The sequence below is a fragment of the Astatotilapia calliptera genome, chromosome 2 (assembly GCF_900246225.1).
Source record: "Astatotilapia calliptera chromosome 2, fAstCal1.2, whole genome shotgun sequence".
Lineage (NCBI taxonomy): Eukaryota > Metazoa > Chordata > Actinopteri > Cichliformes > Cichlidae > Astatotilapia > Astatotilapia calliptera.
The window spans coordinates 30,219,180-30,239,958 of record NC_039303.1 but is presented as its reverse complement, the minus strand read 5'-3'; the positions used below and the strand labels follow the sequence as shown (position 1 = coordinate 30,239,958).

The following is a 20,779-nucleotide window of genomic DNA, read 5'->3' as shown; positions in this document are numbered from 1 at the left end:
TCTTTGACTATGGGTGATTCTCTCTCACTCACACTCACACTCACACACACACACACACACACACACACACACACACACACACACACACACACACACACACACACACACACACACACTATATAAAGTAACATGGGTGGCTAGGACAGGACCACCTGATCCACCTATGTTAAACATGTACTAACCTTAAACAGTATAAGACCATTTATTTTAGGAAAAAAGTGTTCCAGCTCGTCATGTTTAGCCACTCGTTTACTTTGTCTCCACCGATACGTTGTGCTGACGAGATAATGCATAGTTGTCTTGTCAGAGTTTGTAAGATAGCAGAGCTGCCCGTAGTTTTAAGCAGACAGCTGAAAGGATATAGTGACAAAGCGGTGTACTAAAATGAGCTGAAAGCAGTACATAACTGTTTAATATCCTTAAGATACCCATTTAGTAAAATTCTTCATACACTGAACACATTATTCGATTCCAAAATATTTTAACTCAACTGTTTCTATGTGTTAGTGATAGCATTGTGATCTGAGGTTTGGTGTTTCAAATACTTAGCTTGTTACTGTGGCCGTAGCTCTGTTTGGGTAAAATTTGAGATTATGTCTGTTTTTGTGTGTGAGAGAGGGAGCGTGGGGAGAGTAACAAGGCCAGTTTTGCCTTCAGGCTGTTTGGCCCCAAACTCTCATCAGCCTGCTGGTGCTGAAACAGAGAACCTTCTGCCCCTTGCCACTATATAACCACAAACAGGCACGAGCACATAGCCACACAAAAAGCACTGCAAATACATATGCACACATAAAGATTAAAATAACAAAGAAAAAAAAACAAGCCACATGCATTCATAACACACACATAACACACAAGTTTGTGCCTAAATCATCTCCCCCATCTTTCTGTCATCGTCACTTGTTTTATCAGTTCATCCCATCTTCCTTTATCCACCTCCCTAATCTGTCTATGCCTCTATCAGACACTTTCGATTCCCATATCTTGCCTCTGAGATGAGCACTCTTTTCTTGCACCCCCACTCCCTTCATGCGTATCTTGTTTCCTCACACACCCATACATCCACCAGCTTTAGATTACTTTGAGAATGTTTCTTGTCCCCCTTCTTTTCCATTTCTCTCTCTGTCTCCCTCTACCCCCCTCCTCATCTTTTTCCTCTCCTGTCTTCTCAGCTGTGGTTTTAATGCATTATGAAAATGGACTGGGGCTATGAAAGCGAAACAGGACAAGTTTGGCTGTTTAATGTGACTCCTTTCACTCCTCATCTGCCTCATTGGCGGAATGCATTTGTGTGTGTGCCTTCTTACTGCCATGTAAAGTTGTGTTTTTTGTGTGAATGTGCATGTGTGCAAGCACACATGCACATTCTTTGCTGGCTTATTTTTTGCTTTTAACATGCAAACTCAATGTGACCAACCGATCATGTAGTGGTATGTTCATGCCCTTTAATAACATGAACTTCCAACACTAATGCATACATGCACACTCTTTGGGCAAGCATTAAACTGCATGAATAATAAAACAGACAGGCAGACGGCATGGAACACATGTTTTTCTGAGACATGTGTTAATGGAAAAGTGTGTTAGGATGATGATGGAAGCTAGGAAGGCGTGTTCATGAGACAGAGGATAAGTTCTACCCTACGGGGGAGGGGGAAAGGGGGGGGGGGGGCATGACCTGGATATGTGTCTCCACATTTCCATCTCTCTCTTTCTCACATTTATCTCAATATCTCCTCCACTTTCCCCCACTTTGTTAATTTGTGTGAAGTTAAACCACCTCATCTCTGGAGAGAGAATGATCATCCTGTGGAGAGATGAAGCCAGATGAGCTGATTAGATGGATAAAGATGAATTTACATTCAATGCAGAGTGGGAGGAATACAACTGAAAGAGAGGGGTTGATATGCGATGTTTGACTATTAGATTAAGTTGGTGAATGTTGGGGTGTGATGAGGTCACTGAGCCAGCCTGTGCCGTAATGTCATCTTAAAATAGATTTGATAAGGCTGATTGTATTTGAACTAGAACTTTAATGAACTTTCACTGTGCTACTTGAGAGAACAGTAGCATTGATTTAAAATAGCCTCAGTCTTTTCTTGTCATTTCTTTTTTACCCTTCCCAGCCTCCCCATTTCTGCCTCTCTGCCACCTCTTCTCGTGCTTGCACTTTCTCTCTAATGTTGTAGAGCAAGTGTATGTGTGGCTGCATGTGTGTGTCTGGCAGTGGATATTCTGAGCATTGATGGTGTATGTGTGTGCATCAGGGTTTAATTGCGGTGTGCATAGAAACGAGTGTAATTAGCCAGCGCTCGCTTCCCTGCCGCACGGCTAACAACCAGCATCCCCTCTGTGCTTGCTCTTTCTCTCTCTGCCTTTATTCTTTGTCTCCCTCCCTCTCTCTCTTGTCTCATGCCTGTTGCCACAACGACAAGCCCCACTCCGCCATTGTTCCCCGCTGTTCTCCAAGAACAAAGGAGGAGGCTATTAGCTCCCTGAGAGAGGAGTGGTGGAAATGGAGGATAGGGATAGAGAAAAACAGAAAGGATTGCTGTAAGGGTGGGATGATGAGAGTGTGGGAGAGAATTGTTGAACAAGTAAAGGATGGAAAGAGATGGGCATGGAAATAAGGGAGAAGAAAGAAGGGAAAGAAAAGCTAGAGGAAAAAGTGAAAAAGACTTTCAGAGAATTAGAGGGGAAAGGCTTGTAGGGCAGTTGGCTTTATTTCAGGAACAGGGCTAAATAATGAAATTATTTAGTGAACCATCCTTTCCCAGCTATGCAGAGATTCATCCCATCTACCATTCTCTTCCCCTTCTCCTCTTTGCCCTTTATCAGTCCATTACAGCCAGAATTTAAGCATTTATGTGTTTGCTTGTACATGACACACATACACTTTTCACTTTTTTCCTTTAAAAAAAAAAAAAAAAAAAAAGACACTCATAGCTTTTGCGTCCTTGCTCCCCGTGCTTGTGTGTGTGTGTGTGTGTGTGTGCACTCCATGTGAGGGTTATTAGTAGCAAGTGTAGGCGGGTAATACGCTGTCTGTAATACTGGCCATCTGAATGTTAACAGATTGTAACGCAGGACAGAAAGTGAATTTGGTTTCCCGAGGAAAATGGAGCAAATTACACTTTTATAGCTCTCTGCCACTATCCTTTGCTCTCGCCATTACTCACTGGGTGTAGCGAGAGAGAGAGAGAATGAGGAGAGGGAGAAAATGGGAGAACAAGTGATTGGGAAGATGTCCTTACTGTAGAAGACAGTTGAGGTGTTATGGTGAAACTCTATGGTTTATGGGGAAATGCAGGGACAGCTTTTCACATAGTTGATAGCCTGCCTCGTTGATAGGATCTGTTTTGTCCTTCTTATAGACAATGCAACTCAGGAAAAAATATTCTCTTACCCCAGGAAAAGCTTAGATAATTGTCAACATATCTAATCCTAGTTGAAATTTACAATACCAGTCGCTTAATCCAAATATCTACATGTACTAGGCTGTCATTTTGATTAGGATATCTACATGCGCTTCATATTCACAGCCTTTTCTTTCAAATCTAGTAAAATGTCATCACAGTTACAAGGGAAATGTGAGTGCTATGGTTAGTCAGACATTTCATTTTGTAATAGTGATGTAATGGCATGCAATCCCCACATGAATAGCTGTCATTTGAATTTATTACATGTACTATAATAGTTGACAGTGATTGACTGAGCGATCACAGCCACTAATTCTGTAGCAGTTTGAGCCTACACTCAGTAGCCAATTTTTTATTTTTTTTTATTTTTTTTTTAAAGGCATACCTTTGCTAGTACTGAGTTGGACCCACTGTAGCCTTCAGAGCTGTCCTCCTTTGTGGCATACATTGGTGACCGTGTAGGTCATTGGAGTACAGCGATTTGAGCTTTGTGACATGGCTGCTTCTAGCAGGATAGCACACCTGGTTCTAAAAGGATGCTAATGATCATCAACAACACTACACATGTTCCAAAAACATGGCCCCAACACCACCACTATATTCTTCCCCTGTTATCTGAGTGTTTCAGCAGAAACCAAGACTCAAATGGCAAAGTAATTTTTTTCCAGTCTTCTGTTGTTTAATTTTGGAGAGCCTGTGCAAATTGTAGTCTGTTTCCTGTTCTTAGTGGCACCTGGTGTGGTTTCAGCTGCTGTAGCCTATCTGCTTCAAGGTTTCATGTGCTGTGCATTCAGAGAAACTTTTCTACAAACCTTAGTTATAAAGAATTGTTATTAGTCATACTATTGCTTTCTCCAGGCAAAACAGTCTGGCCACTCTCCTCTGCCTTTTGGCTTCAAAACATTTTCACCCAGAGAACTGCCCCTCACTGCGTATATTTTATCTTTTTTGGGTCATTCTCTGTAAATCCTATACATGTTCCCAGTAGATCAGTAATTTTGGAAATATTCAAACCAGTTCGTCTGGCATTAAATATCATGCCACATCCCAAGTCGCATCATCCTCCCAGTTTTGTGTGCTTGATTTGAACTTGAACCAGGTTGTCTTGACCATGTCTATATGGATTATATGAATTACGACACGTGATTGGCTGCTTAGATATTTGCGTTAACAAGGAGTTGAACAACTTTACCTAATAGGTTGTCAGATGAATGTATGCATATAAATATTTAAAGTTATGCTTTTTGTTTGTAGTTCATATGCAGACAAAGTTCTGTTAAGCAGTCATATTTGAGCAAGCCTTCTCTGCATGCAAGGCTGCACGGAGAGCAGTCGAGGTGCTGAATAATGTAACCTCAAAACTGTCAGCCATCAATTTCAAAAATCTGAAAATTAAGTCTGAAAATGGATATCAGTTTTCACTATCAAGATATCTTGGCTTTACTGGAAAAATTGACCATTGGCAACAGAGGCGAAGTCAGCAGAGTAGCTTAGTGGTTCCCAGACTGACTATTATATTCAATAAGTTTTAGTCATTTGTTATAATTTTTTAACCTGACTTAGCATAACACAACAATGTAGGTGCGTACAGCTACAAATTTCACAGTTAAATGCTGCACATATGTGAGAAAATATTTTTAAATGGGTTCAGCAGATATAGTCCTGCTGTATGGTGTGGCTAGCTGTGCAATATTAGGATTACAGCAACAAATACTGAACATCTTTAGACTGTCGGGGTGAATTTCACTTCTGTATAGCATCTGACTGCAATGAAATCTGGAGGTTTTATTTTTCAATAACCCCGGCTCACCTTAGGTTGACTCAAAAGAACAGTTTAACTCATTAAATTTGGATTTCCTTTTAAGATTCACATCACTCAGTCACCCTGACAGAATGCATATATTATCTTAATTCACTATTGGCTTTGGCCTGGCTTCTTGACACTGTTGAGTGTTTTTAAATTTTAAAGTTCATAGTAAAGGTTGAGCCACTTTGAAGTATGTATTGCCATGTTTATTGTACTGAAACACTTCATTTATTAGCTGATGGCTATTTTTAACATTAGTCAGGTCCAGCATGTTTAGAACCTTTTAAAGATCATGCCTCAATTTCTCTAAAGCTGTATCCTTATCCATACAGGAAGTAGGTGCACAGAAAGATATGGATTGTGCTGACTGTACTTTTTAAAATTACATTGACATAATTTTACCTATATGGTCTAGGATGATTTCTGTTTTGATAGTGGGATTGGTTACATTGATGAGTTTCCTCTGCATCTGTGGAAGTAAGATATAAAAGTACCGAAGAGCTTAAGTGAAAAGCTACAAGATCATTCTTAAAGGCTCAGTCTTCTTATCAAGTCATGAAGTAACACTGAAGAGAGAAAGAAATTGCTTTTGATTTGAATTAAAACAGAGCTTAGCCGAAACCCAATGAAACTGCAGTCAAGGTTGGCTCAAGGGTGGCGTTTTTACAGCCAGGCAATGAAAGTGTTAGTGTAGAAGCACACAAATATATGCACACATGTATACACTCTCATATGAGGATTCACCCACCTGACCTAGCAGATCTGTTTCCCTCCAGTGGGAGAAGGGGAATATCTTTCCTGGAGATGTTAATTCTTAGCATCAAAAAAGATTGTGTTCCTTCCTTGTGGAAAGGAGAAATGATGATGAAGTGTCTCAATCATTCACACCCCACCTGTCTTATTGTGCATATTTCTTTCCTACCTTTTTTTGTTCCTACTCCCTCTTCCCTTCCTCCCGTATCTTTCTCCCTACCTCTTTCTTATTCTCCTATGCTCCTGCCATCTGCTTCCCTCCCTGAGCTGACATTTGCTGTCAGGCAGCCTTATTATTTTGTTCTTCACATTTCTGATTAGAATTCTATCGTTCTCTCTCTTTCTCTCCATCATGGTCCCTCTCCCTGTCTTTGTCTCTGTCCTCCTCTGTCCCTCCCTCTGGCCCTCCCCCACAAACATCTCACTCCAATAATGTTTCCATTCCTCCTCTTTCTCTCACTTTTTTCATTCCTTTGCCGCATTCAATTCAGCATAATCTAATTCAGTCTATCTCCCACCATCCCATCTTCCATTACACCTCTCATTTCTCACAGTTTCTCTCGTGTCTCACTCTGTTTTTAAAGGTCAGTTTTCTTCCCCCCCCCCCCCCCCCCCCCCCCCCCCCCCCCCGGTCCCTCCCTCTCTCTCCTTTCTCCCCATAAAGTTCTTGCTGCAGTTGCTCCCAAGGACTCTGTCTCTAGCTTTTAATTATACTCTGTGGGCCCTCTACCCTCTCCCTGTAGAAACCTGCACACAAGCGAGTTTGTGCACCCACTGATACGCACAGAGGCAGAACGTGCTCACGCAGAGTAAACACAAAAAAACAAAACCTTCACCATAATTTTTCCTGGTTTTAACCCTCTCAGGCTCAAATTAAGCTTTTTGTTGCTAATGCACAACCAAGTCCTGCAGTGGTACTTCTGAGTAAAAAAAACTCATAAAATATGTATGTTGGGTAATCAGGTTGTTAGTTTTTAACTGTTGCAAATCGGCAACGCCTGCCTTGAGAGGGTTAAGTCAAGAACCTTGTATATTCTCCCTTTTAAAAAGACTTTTAATTTGATATTAGTTATTAAAAGCATGTTAGAAAATCTTAGTTATTTGAGATTTATTATTGGGTTGCAAAAGTAAGCAGATATTTTGTCCATGCTGAGGTCCACTAAAGTAGCAGGAGTTCATCATACAACTGGACAGCAAAGGAGAAAGGAAAGGGTTGTCATGGTGATATGAATCCCTCGAGGGTATATTTCCCCCCTCATTTACTCGCTCCACAAGTCTGCATCTTGTCCACTAGCTATATATTACTCTTTCCATCGTTCTTTTTCATTTAATCTTACTACCTTTGTCTAACTAAATAATTTCGTTACCTGCTTGTCATACTTTGCTCTATTTGTTTGTCTTCACATCTCTCTCAGGCTTTTCCGTCTTGTTTTCTTAACGTCTTCTTTTGTTCTCATCTTTCTTCTTGTTTCTTTTTGTCTCTCCTTTCTTCCGTCCCTGTGGTCCTCACCTCTTGTCCAGGCGTCAAGGGAGGGAGAAGCAGAGGAAGGAAAGGAATGCTAATTTTATCACCACAGTGACGGAGTGCAAAGGAGAGACAGAAAAAGAGAGAGAAAGAAAATGTCACACGTCTGAGGAAATGAGATGGCCATTGCACTCTGTATGTGTGTATGTGTCGGTGCGTGTCTCAACAGGAAAGATCAGGCTGACAGTCTGAGTGACATTTTGTGTATTTTTCCTCTGCTTTGTCTCACTCCCCTGCTGAGGAAATGATAGATACACACATACATATCCAAATATACATATATAAGTGTTCGTTTGTGTTTATGAGCAGGGGGCAAATGCTAATGTATGCATGTTATGCGTCTTATGCATTTCTTTTTCAAACCAGCGCAAGACCTGTTTTCTGCCCTTTTTTGTTTTTCAACTCAATCATCTGTCTCTCTCACTTCTACTTCATTCCAGCGCTCCATCTTCACTCCTCACTCATGTCGGAAATGTAATCACGTTCAGGGGCTGCACTAAGGGAAGGAGTGGGAGCCGGGTGGGAGGGAAAGAGGGGGCCAAAAGAGAGAGTTTGAGGCGAATGTAGGGAAGAGAAAGAAAAAGCCATTGGTATGTGTACCCAATTACCACTCCAGCCAGCCCAAAGTCACCTTCGCAGACAACGGACTCACGCACTCTCAAAATAGCTACTTCCATCCCGCCTCCTCTATGTGTATGTATGTGTGTTTGTTACAGTCGTGATGAGGTAGACTGAATAATATCATGGCCTTCCTCTCATCCGTCAGCACAAGGTTTAGTGTGTGTGTGTGTGTGTGTGTGTGTGTGTGTGTGTGTGTGTGTGTGTGTGTGAGAGAGAGAGAGAGAGAGAGAGAGAGAGAGAATGTGGGTGAATGCGTGGGTGTGCCCTGTGTCTGATTGCACTAGCTGATTGAGTCCTAGTCCTGCAGATTTCAACCCAGGTCCTCATCGTCTGATTAGGTGATGTGGTGTGTGAGAGAGAGAGAGACTTTAGCACAGCACTCTTTTATAGTGCCTATTGCTTTTTCGTTGAGTTTTGTAAGCTTATTCAGTTCACTTGTTTGTATGTACGTGTGAATTGCTGTGCCTCTGTCTTTGTGAGGCACAAGTTGAGTTCTCAACACTTTTTGCAAAGTAAGGGTTAGGATTTGGATTTATTGTTAATATCTGAACCTAGTCAACATAAGTGTTAGAGGGTACAGGTTCAAGACATGGTTAACTTTCTCACTGAGGCCTGTAGGCAATGTGGGTTCTTACAAGCAAAGCAATGCAAAGGTCTGTGTGTGTGCCCTTGTTAACCGTGTCCTCGTTCCGCCTTGCCTCCTAATTAAGAGACCGTAGGCCTCCCAGCACTGCCTGCTATCCCACACTCCGCTGGGGCAGAAAGGGACAAGAACAGCACAAGAGAAGGAGAGTGGTAGAAGGGCTAGATGGAGAGATGGAGGACAGAAAAATGAAAAAGCTATGTGTCAAAAAATATTAAACTGAAAAAAAGTGATACATTTAGAAAGGAGATGGAGGGAAACAAAATAAGGATTTTTTTTGTGAGGGATTGAAAAGCCAGAGCTGATGAGGGAGCAAGTAATAGAAGGTGTAGAAATGTGGATTTGGTGAGAAGGGATAGTGTGGACTGATAAAGCGTTAGGCCTATACACATTCTCCATTTCCCTTGCTAAATTGATGCCAATCATTTCCATAACTGTCTGTGCATCACGTGTGTATGTGTGCAGTTCTCAAGTGGTAATCTATTCAGTCTTATTCTTTACTTTCCATCTGTATAGGATCTTTCGCTCCATCGCTCCCCATCTTTTGCAATCACATCTGACTGACTCCTTGGAAATTAGTGTGCGTGCATTGATGTGCGCATGTGTGTGCGCCCATATCTGTGGTTAGATACATTCTTGTATATCCTTGTATGCCTGCATGACTATCTGCCATTTTCTCTCCTCTCTCTTGTCAATATGTGGTGAGTGGTGAGATAGTGGGTTAAATTTTAATGGTCCTGCCATCTCTCAGTAGCTTCTGAAAGAGGGCCAATGCAGACTGACACACTCACTGAGCCGTGAGAAGAGACAAGATGGGGAGAGAGCGATAGCTTGCTAGACATAAACACACATGCTAGGTCACAAGTCCACTGTATAAACAACAGGTAGAAGGAAAAAGCACTACATTTTCTTTCTTTTTCTTTTTTTCTTTTTTAAATAATTTGCAGAGAAGTCTGCTGACTTCCTCTCCTTGGGTACTATTTTTAAAGCACAACATTGCCCTTACTATTGCCATTGTAGAGACTGTGAACTCTAGAGCTCTAAATAATAAAACAAATCACCTCCAGGTGACCCTGGAGGTTGAAGCTCCCCGTTGCAGAAGATAATCTTTACATACATTCACTTTAGAGAAGCTTTGATTCAGATTCAAAAGACGCATTACGAGTGTTAAGATTGATTCTTTTCCTGAATATGTCATCCTTGCCGTCAGTCATTTTTTAGTTACAGAAGATCTAGAAGATTTCTCCACATGCAGTCCCTCTAGGAATGTGTTGGCAGAGTAGAGAGTCCGGTCTCTGATTATGTGTATGAATCTGTGAATTCAGTCCAGCAAACACTCGTGCACATAAATACTCATAAACACTCTGAGCCATATTGTGTGTTATTTCTTGATTGTTTTCATTCACCCAGCCTCACATAGCTGTCTGATTGGCAACACGTCCCCTGATGGCTCACTAAGCACATAGAGGGATTAGGTGTGTACTTCTGTGAAATTTGTTTTTTGTTTGTGTCGTTGTGTGCATGCATGTGTGTCTTGCATTTCACCAGCCTCAGCTACAGCCAATTCCTGTGAGAGGCCAGCAGACAGATGTTCTAGGAGAGGATTTGCATGTCTATCGCTCTGTTTAAATATCTATTTCTCTTGTTTTGTTTATTTTGGGGGGTTGGGGATTTTTTTTTCCTGTCTTTTGGGGAGGGGTTAAAATGGATTTCACAAACTAAAAACCCTGCAGCACTCCAGTGGATCTTTGGTGAGATAGACTTTTCCCTAGGTTCCCACGCAGAAGTGGAGGTTGCCAGATCATAGTTGTCATCCCCCTCCAGCTACTTAGTTTGACTCTGATCCAGTGTTTTGATGTATTTCAAACACCTGCAGTAGTTTTCCTAAAGTGTGCGCAACAAAGAAAAAGGTTCACATACACAAATGCTAATAAGTGTTCACTGCGCTCTTCACAGTATGAACTGCAATATATTTACCGTTATTCAAAAGGATTGAATAAAATGCACTAAATTCCAGGTCACTGCTGTTTGGGTTGTGTATTCAAAAAATATTCAGACCCCCTCACCTTTTGCACACTTTGTTCTTTACAAATAATTTGCATTGGATTTTATGCAGCTTCTTCAATGGACATCACTCTACACTCAGTAATTGTTAATAGAAAAATAAAAACATGTTGCAGATGATTTAAAAATCAGAAACTGAAGTAAAAGAATTCAGACCCTCTTCTGCAGCAGTTAGAATAGTATTCAAGGGCACAATGTTACTTAGGTCTCTGTTTGAGATGTTTAGACTTCATGTATGACACACTAAACTTGTAAGACGTGAGTTTAAATGTGTACGTAGGTAGGTGCGTGTGTGCATGCGTGTGTGCGCACAATTCAGTAACATGTCTGGGTGAGGGTGAAGCCATAATAAACACAGTTAGGGATGTCTAGGAGTCTTCAAAGACTTGGCCTTCCCAACAAAGTGAGTAACAAGGAGCTGACCAAGAATATGGCAGTCTCTCTATGTAAGAGACTTCTTGCATAGAATGGAAAACCTGCCAAAAGGACTTCCATATTTACAGTGCTGGATCATTCAGGCCTAAAGTGGCTAGGTGAAAACCACTTGTTACTAAAAAAGCTTAAAGTTAGCAAGTCCATATGCTGTGAAAAAGGTTATCTTTTGTAAATAAAACAAAGAAAAATGACCTCTGAAATCGGGCAGTGCTCATCATCTGGCTTACAGTATTCCTCCAATGAAGAATTGTGGTGACATTTATATACTGTTTGGTTGCTTGTTAGTGGCATGGACAGGGAAAATAATCAGAACTGAAGGATGAATTCAGGCGAATACAAAGAGACCTTTAATTTAAAAAATAAATCAGATAAGATTGAAATTACATTTCACTGTAACCTGTGATACTGGCCCAAAGCAAACATCCAAGATGCATGTGGAGTAGCTTCTTGAGAAGTCTCTGACTGTTTGCCATTCAAACCCCAAACCCTAGACCTAAGTTCATAATATTTATGGAGGGACCTGAAAATGTTGTTACACAGTTGCTTCTTATCTTTGCAGATTTATTGGGAAGCATCTCTGAGAAGCTTTTGTTGAGGCTAAAATACTGAAGGTTTGAATGCTTTGTACATGAATGTGAGATTTAAGTTCTGAGTTTACTATAAATAAGACAAAAAAAGATTTTTATTTTATTCAATGTAGTTTGGTGCGCAAAAAAGGGGTCTGGTTATTTTCTCAATCATGCATATGGAGACGACTATTTTTTCCCACTGTGTTAATCATGAGAATTGTGACAGTCTTTCTCGAACTGGGATCTTTATTCGTATTCCATTGACAATATCGCTTTCTTTCTCCCCATTCTTCCATCTCATGTTTTTCTCCACTCTCTTCCCCCACAGTACTGTTTCCTTTTGCAATTGCTTGACTTTGTTACTCATCTCCTTTATCTCTCCTCAAGTACTGCTCTTCACATCTTTTCCACTTTTCATTTTCTTTTTTTTCTGTCCTTGCCTCTCCCCTGTCATTGTTTCCTCGGCTTGATCATGTTAATATGTTGGCTGGGGAAAAAAATGGTGACAGACACCAAAAAATAACCCAATTTTTATTTTTTTATTTTTTTTGCCTCGAGACAGACACTCGTGTGTGTGTGTGTGTGTGTGTGTGTGTGTGCGTGTGTGTGCGTGTGCGTGTGTGTGCGTGTGTGTGTGTGTGTGTGCGTGCGTGCGCGTGCGTGTGCATATGTCCTGCAAGCGGTGGCTGACATTAGAAAAGGCAAACTTCCTTACTCCTTTTCAGCCCCCTCATTGTGCCTTGCTCGAGGGATAATTAGATCTAGCAGAACTGGCCCTCGTCCTCCTCTTTGCCACATTTGTGTGCCTTTTTATATACATATTTGTGTGTACATGCTCCAATGTGCGTGTGCATGTGTGTGCAAGTCTTTCCACCATGTGGTCTAGTCACAATTACTAATCAGGCCTCTAGGCCTTGCCTGCAGAGACCAAGAGAAGGCGACAAGGGAGGAAGGGTGGGCCAGTGATTGAGTGCTTTCCTTTGTCCTCATCACTGAAGCAGAGATAAAGATGAGTAAAGGGATGGATGGTTGGAGACGAGAGGACAGAACTTGGGGATTAACAGGATGAGTGTGTGCACCAGCACAGTTATGCGCTTTTAACTGTCCTCCATGGCATGACACTGTGTAGACCTCCATTTTTCTGTCCTCCTTTCATCTGTTTTGCTTTGCATAAGTCTGAACCGCTTGTATTCATGAAGTGCCTCTCTATCACGTACTCATGCTCCTTTTTTTCCCCTCCCTTTTTCTTGCTCCTTCTTGCTCCCACTCGCTCTCTGTCTGCTATCTTTCCATAAGGTAATAATGAATATTTGAGTTCTGACAGGAGTGCAGTACCTAATCCTTTTTGCCCGGGGCAGAATACGCCTCATGGGGTGCATGTGTGTTAGAGTTCATCTAACTTTTTAATTGAGATAGAAACCCAATTTTTAAGTTTCCATTTCTACCGCTATGCTCATATAAATGAGACTCACACTGCATGGCCGTGCATACATGATAGTAGCGGTCTAGATGGGCAGAAATGCCTGTACATTAGGAAGGCCACTGGCACTGTACAGAGAGTAACATTAAGCTCCAAGACTTCTGTCTAAGCTTCAGTATCCACGAGCAAGAGCCTCTGAATCCCTCGTTCAGAACAGCTGAGATTTGGGTGTAAATTATTTTTGTACTGGAAATGATGTAGTATTAAATTATTAGCTCTTCTTAATTTCTACTCCTCCACTATATTGAGAATAAGAGGCTGTCCGACCTCCACAGATAGCTGTCTCTAGAGTCACTAATCTCGCCTGTCAGCCCAATACACATGGATATGAACAGTGACTGCAAATGTCACTGCATGCCATCCACAACACTAGGAACAAGGTTGAGAGTTGATTGATACCCAGCATAGAAGCGAGCCTGCTTAATGATGTAATTCACTTTGCTCTCCGTAGAGGGAGCACTGTGCTGTGAAGGCCAGTGTAGCATCAAGGACATTCACACTGTGAATAACAAACACCAAAGCACCACACAAGCTGCCAGAGTAACACAAAAAACTACTTGCATACCCAGTGAGTTAGTTAGTCAGACACACACAGGTGGTTTGTGACTTTAAACAATGAAGCTTTTGTGTTCTCCAGTTATGTCTTTGTACAACATTTGAGGCTCAGGTGTGATGGGCGGCTCAAGGTCGCATCGTCATCATCTTTGTCTTTTAAACTTCTTTCCTTCTCGCTCTCTCTCCTTCATTTGCTCTCTCATCGTCTCAGTTTTCACACCTTTATTTGCTCTCGCTCTTTTCTGATTTGATTTTCTTCTCCCCTTTACACTCTGTAGCTCCCCTACACTCCCTCTATCTCTCCTCCTTGTAATTAGCTGGTGTAATTGCAGTTGTAAATCTTTTCTGATGTCCCAAGGAGACTGGCTGATATAGGACTGATTTAATAAGCACACCATAGCAGCTCACCTCTCTCTGTGCGTGAGTGTGTGTGTTTGTTGAGTGGGAGGGGGGGGATCTCTGTCTGTGTCCTCTGTTATTTGCTATGGGGATTTATTGGGTCTTTGTGTGGTTTCAGCAAGTGTGAATTCGAGTTCAAGGTAGTGCTGTGTCGGTGTGTCGAATGTAGTGCACCTTATCAGCAATGCAGGCAGCGTACTGTGTGTGAGTGTGTGTGTGTGAGAGAGAGAGAGAGAAAGAGTGTGTCTCATTACGTGCCATGTGTGCGTCATCACCAAAGACCTTCATGGCCAGAAGAGCACAGAGAGGTCAGATTGGCCCTAAGAGAACAGCATTACCACACAAACCCACACATACAGATCCAGTGACCACACTCACAGACACGTGTTTTGTACGCCTTCCATCGTCGCATACACATAAAACAAAGCAGTATGTTCTTTCTTTCAGCATTTCCTCCTCCTTTGTCCACAAACACATTCATTAACATTCACAAATACACAACTTGGACAGAGTGCGAAGGTAATAAACAAGTGTAGCCAGCTGGATGCAGAGGTGTGCCAGCCTTTTGTCATCAAACTGCAGTTCACTAAGTACACCAATGGAGGGCACTGTGACTCCATGAATAAATGCTGGCCTCACTGAAGGAATCAGACTTTAAGCCTCCATACTCTATTGTGATTTCAAAAAAAGGACCTTTAATTAATGCAAGAATTAAAACTAAAAAATACAGATACGATTATGTTGCTTCCTGCTTATGAGGCAGGTATTGAAAATTAACTGTTCCAGCTGCGAACTCACAAAGTTATCCTAGTTTAAAACGTATTGAGGTATATGAAAATGTCATTTTGTCCCTCTTGTCCAATTTAAAAACAGAAAATGTTTAGAATTTGTGGAGAATTAAAAAACAAACTGTTTTCCTGCTGTTATTCTGACAAAGACACCTTATTTTAAAATTGATGTCATAAATGTTTAAAAAGTTAAAGGTGTTATTAAATTATTATCATTAGTTAAAAGCGACTACTCAAAAGCAATAAATAAGAAAAATATTGTTTGAACTTAAATATACAATGTTCTTCAGCTAGCAGGAAGTAAGAGGAAAGAGTTTGTGAAGTGAAAGGGATGTTAATAAAATTGAGGCCATGCAAGTTGTCTGTTTTTTTGTTTTTTGTTTTTTCTTTTCTTTAAAATGTTTGTAAAGTTTGAGCCAGTGGGTCATTTCTAATGACCAAAAATTAAATGGATAATTTGGGGATTTTTATAAATATTTTAGTCATAAAAACAGTGTTTTATATTGTTTTTAAAGCAAATATAGAATGATAGGAATTATTTCAAAAATCTCAGTTGTAGTTGCAGCATTCATGCACCAGGGGAGCGCAAGGGAGCACAGTCTTAGCCCCTCCCATATGCCCTCCCACTGCTTTTTGGCCCTACCCACATCCTGCCTTGTTCCCCCCCTCCTCACTGCCCCACCCTGCCATCTGGTCCTTTTCACACAATTGTGCAAACACACACACACACACAGACACACACACACACAGTCAGGAATCTTTTCTCCTCATTTCCTTTCACAGTGGAAAAACAGGATGAAGGGGCTCTTTCAGACCCAAGGTTACCGTGGAAACCCCTTATTCTTCTTCTGTCGAACACTCTTACATTGTAACACACACTCTTATGTAGAAAGTGACAGAATGTAGGACATTTAAAGTTTAAAGGGACCATGGCTACAGCTGTCCATCTGTCTGCCATAGTTTTGGCTTTGTTTACTTTGGACAAAGAACTTTATGCTCCCTCTTCATGTTTTTCTTCTTTGTCTCTCTTTTTTTTTTTTTTTTTTTTTTTTGACTAGTTTAGCATTATGTAAGTAAACTTCTTAAGCTAAAAGCATAATGTTCTCATTACGTTTGCCTGTAATACATTCAGTCTTTGTTGATGTTAGAGGTTGGCAGAAGATCTGTTTTTAGTTCTTTCTCTCGAGCACATTCAGCAACTTTTTCCAGCAAAACCGCTCAACTCAGATGTTGATGTTGAAACTATACTCCCTCTCTTCTGTTCCACTTTATTTGATCTCCAACAGCCCTGGAATGCTAAATGGGGGGGGGAAGTTAGTTTGAAGCTATATAAAGTTAATTTTTTCTATCTCACCACCAGAGGGACTATGAAAAAGTCTTGATGCCACAAATATACAATGGAGTACATCATCTGAAAGCTTTTAGTGGGTTAAAAATAAACGCCAGCACTCCACAAACAGGGAGTGGTGATGATAGGATGAATAGACCACATGAAAAGACTGAAAAGGCGATAGTAAAGAGAAGAGGCTATGCTTTCTGAGAGTGGGCTAAAGTTATTCTTTGAGTTGAAGCTAAAGGGATCAAAGTGTACTTGGTTCTTTTTCCTTTCTTTGATTCTCTCTATTCCTACTAAGCTTGATCTTTTTCCTTCATTTCATCTTTTTTTTTTTAAATTTTTTTTTACATACATACATACATACATACATACATACAATTTCTTTTTCATTCATTCTCCCTATCCTACTCTGGCTACTCGACACCATCTCCTCTACACATTTTCTCCTTTTAAGGAGTGAGGGATGAAGTAGAAGGGAATAGGAAGGGGTGGTGAAGTAGACACTCAGGTCTGCTGACTGATAACAGACTCCCCTTTGTGTAGCTCCGGTCAGACAGACACTTAGTTACATATTGACAAAGACCGCAGCATGACTTGGATTCTCATGATCCTCAGTACTCTTTCTTTAGTTCCTCTCATCCCCCACCTTTCTGCCCCCCCCCCCCCCCTTCCCACTTAATTGGAAACAGAAGTCAGAAATGGAAGAATGTATTTTCATTACACATGTGTGTTTGTGCACGCGCATGCACACACACACACACACCACAGCTTTTCCTGGAACTCTCCCCCCTTGTCTCCCCAACAGCTGCTTGGCACTGACAGATGAGGAAAAAGCGTGTGTGTGTGTGTGTGTGTGCGCGTGTGTGTGCGCGCGCAATTGGCGGTAGTGTTTTCTTTCCAGAAAAGAGTTCTTCTGTGTATCATGGTTTTAACAAAAAGGCAGCTGGGACAATAAAACATGTGGATGTTAAGATGTCAGCATTCCACAACTGCGTCCATGTGGCTTGTGTATGTTTGTGTGCCTAGTCACACATGTGTGTTCTGCCCCAGTCATCTCCTTTCCTCCCCCACAATGACTAAGAGTAGCACGATGCAATGCTCCATAGCAGCCACTAGAGGTGCCATCTGCTCATAAATGAAAAGAGTGGGCTGTCTGTGGAAACCACAGAGCAGCCATTTTACAATGTGAACACCAGACCCCATTTTATGAATCAGCCATGATGTCAACATAGCTAGGACTGATTCTATTGGCTAGAGCGCAGCTGGCACTGAAGCACTGTAGATTTCCACATGCACAAAGACACATGCTCCCTCACTGGGTCTCTGCTGCTCCCAAAGACAGACACACACACACACACACACACACACACACACACTGACCTCGTGACATGATGCTGCTACCAGATCACTCGTCTTTTTCCAAACTGAGCTGTTTAGATTACTATCCAGATTAATCTTCTTTGTAGTATATCTATATACGAGTGTCTATTGTACAGGTCACCATATCAGTATTTGCATGTGTAAGGATCTCAGGGATTTGATGTTGTGCTTTAAGCATTAACTTAATTTCTTCCATTTTTAGATGGCATATCTTGAATTATTTCCTGTGACTGTCTGTTTCCTTGTTTGTGTCTCTCTGATGATGTTTATTTGTGTAAGCTTGCAACTTCCTTTCTTTATAACATTTCAGCTGTGACTTTCTCTTTGTGTTTGTGCAAGACAGTCATTTCCGCTCAGATGTCCTGATGGATTTTCCTATCCTGTGTGTGTCTGTGATTCCTGGCTTCCTGCTTTGGTTTCCTGGCCTCAGCAGGGACTAGTAATGAAACACTGAACATGCAGTAGTACTGCTGGTGGTGAAACACACAACTGAATATACTGATATAATGCAAACTATATGACAACACACATAAACAAACATACAAAGTCAAAGCCTAAGATATAAATGGTGGTTGACCATCAGTAGGGAGTTTCATAAAGCTGAAGCTAATACTGACAGAAACAATGGGCCTTTTTAAGGCTGCAGTCAACTGAATTGACTGTTCTGTGTATATCTGTGTGTCCTGAATGAATGGCTAAACTGAGAGACGAGGAGCTCATTAGGAGCCTGGCTCATTAACAGCCTGCTTGGCTGATAGGTGTCTCACATCGAGACAAAGCACTGTTTGACTGGACATATTGATGAGTGGACAGATGAAGGAAAGAACTGTGAAGCTGTTGTTGTCGCCGTTGTCTATGCGGAGAATAGATTACAGTGCCGCTGTTTGACCAAAATCATCTTTTGCTTTTCTAATAAACTGCACTTGAAGGTAAACACTCGAGTATGATACAGTGGAATCACTGAGGAAATTAAGAAATTAGACTGCTTATACAGTAGGGGTAGGTAACTGAATGGAACTGAAAATAGATTTTACTAACACTGATAATTAAGCACACATAAGGGTCGGTCCGTATCCGCATTTCTATTTCTGTTTTTGCCCTTCTACTTGCCTTCTCTGTGACATTAAAACCATAACTTTTGATGTCACTGCATCAGGTCATCTTTAGGCAGTTGAAGCAGGTAGTCTGCTGATGATGAAAGGTTTTTGCCGGCACCATTGTTGACTTTTTGCAGTAGCTTCTTTTTGTATATGTGTGGAGTTCTTGTATCTCAGCTTTATAAAGTTGAGGCAAGGATGCAGCTATAGACAGGCTGATAAGTCTCAAATTGTGATTTAGTTGGAAAAGATACACTCAGGGTTATAGACCAGCATGCAGCAGAAGGGAAAACCATGTATTTTATGGACTAGTCGGCAAAACAAAATGTGAGTCCCTGCAAACCAGCAAGTTTTGTAATGTATCATCTGGTATATGCAGCTGATGGTTCTGCAATGTGCATACCAAATTTAAAGCAACATTGATGGAAAAACTCTGATGATAACACATTTATAAGACCATAACTATAGATGATTGATACATAGAGTCAGGTGATTTTATTGGTCTGGCTCTATGCACAGCTCTTGATTTGTCTTTCGATAAAATATCAAAAATCTATTCCAAATTTACTTCAACTCTTTTTCTGACCCACAACTGAAAATTCATTTAAACAATATAATGAGATACAAGTAGCTTATAAATATCAAGTACAAATGGTTAGATATTGATGGAAACAACAGTTGTGACATCTGGATCTCTGCTGACCCTAATGTGCCTGGCTATGTGTAGAGTGGGCTGCTATGTGGTCAAACCCGTGTTCATCATTCACTCCTCATTCTAATCTAGTTCACATCCTCCCCCACACTCTGACACATCCTTACAGTCACAATCCTGACCTTGTCAAAAGAAGTTAATGAAAAATGCCTGTGAGTGTGTGCAATAGGTGGGTGTGTCTATGTGCAGCGTGGTGAATCCAAACTTCAAATGCCTTACAGCGAACAACTGTCTGACCATATTTAAAAGGCCCACATGCTCCAGGGACATGTTTCCCCTGGTGCTGCAGCCATTTCATGTTAGTTCAGTTGTACCCCAAACCACTGATGTGATATTCCTGACACCTCCATGACACCATACAGTTTGGAGAAAATGAAAAAAGTAAAAGCTGTGCCAAGTCTGTCAGTTTTTATAGCCATCACATGTGCCTTCTGTCCATCAATCAAATCCACTTTGTCTTTTATCCCACTAATGTCACTACCCCCCCCCCCCCCCCCCCCCCCCCCCCCCCCGTTATTTCCGTTTAAGGGTACAAGTCATTTAAAATTATGAAAGATGACAAGAAAATTTTGTTACAAAGGCTCCTCTTTTTGCTTGCCGTAAGGGAATATAAAGTTTTCCTTGTCTCTGTCCATATCTACAGCTAAAAAGGAGCAGGATGGTGGGGATGAAAAGAAACAGGTGCAGAAGAAGAAGGTGAAAGAGCTGAAGATTCTTGACTCAAAGTCTTCACAGAATCTCTGTAAGTCCACTATCCTGATACCACTATATTCATGACCATGCTTTTTATGTATAAAATGGGGCATAATTAAGTAAGTCATGCTTCTTGTGTTTTTCTCATGAAGCTATTTTTCTGGGATCGTTCCGTATCCCTTATGAGGAGATCAAGAATGCCATCCTGCAGGTTAATGAGAAGGTCCTCACAGAGTCCATGGTTCAGGTATTGACTGAGTGTTGTTATGAATCTGTTCATTTGTACTATAAAATAAAATATAGTTATTTGATAAAAAGGATTTTCTCTTTCCTTTATTCCTATGGCATCAACCGCCATCTCATACTAGATTTATAGGTTTAATGTGTTTGACTGTCTGTAGACTGATAAGTGAAAAAATGAACTGGATGATGGTGTGTGCTTCATCTACACTTTTATTTCAGAGTGCCTGTTTTGTTGATTTTCAGCAAAATGACATTTTTAT

At 41.1% G+C, this 20,779-nt stretch overlaps 1 protein-coding gene across 2 annotated transcripts in view; it reads left to right on the top strand.

Annotated features, from left to right (window-relative positions):
- diaph1 (diaphanous related formin 1) overlaps positions 1–20,779 on the top strand; it is a 101,437-nt gene that overhangs the window by 64,647 nt on the left and 16,011 nt on the right. For both annotated transcript variants that reach the window (XM_026194479.1, XM_026194488.1), the window contains 2 exons: positions 20,227–20,325; positions 20,429–20,523. In XM_026194479.1, coding sequence (XP_026050264.1) covers positions 20,227–20,325; positions 20,429–20,523 — 194 coding nt within the window. The remainder of the gene's footprint in view (positions 1–20,226; positions 20,326–20,428; positions 20,524–20,779) is intronic.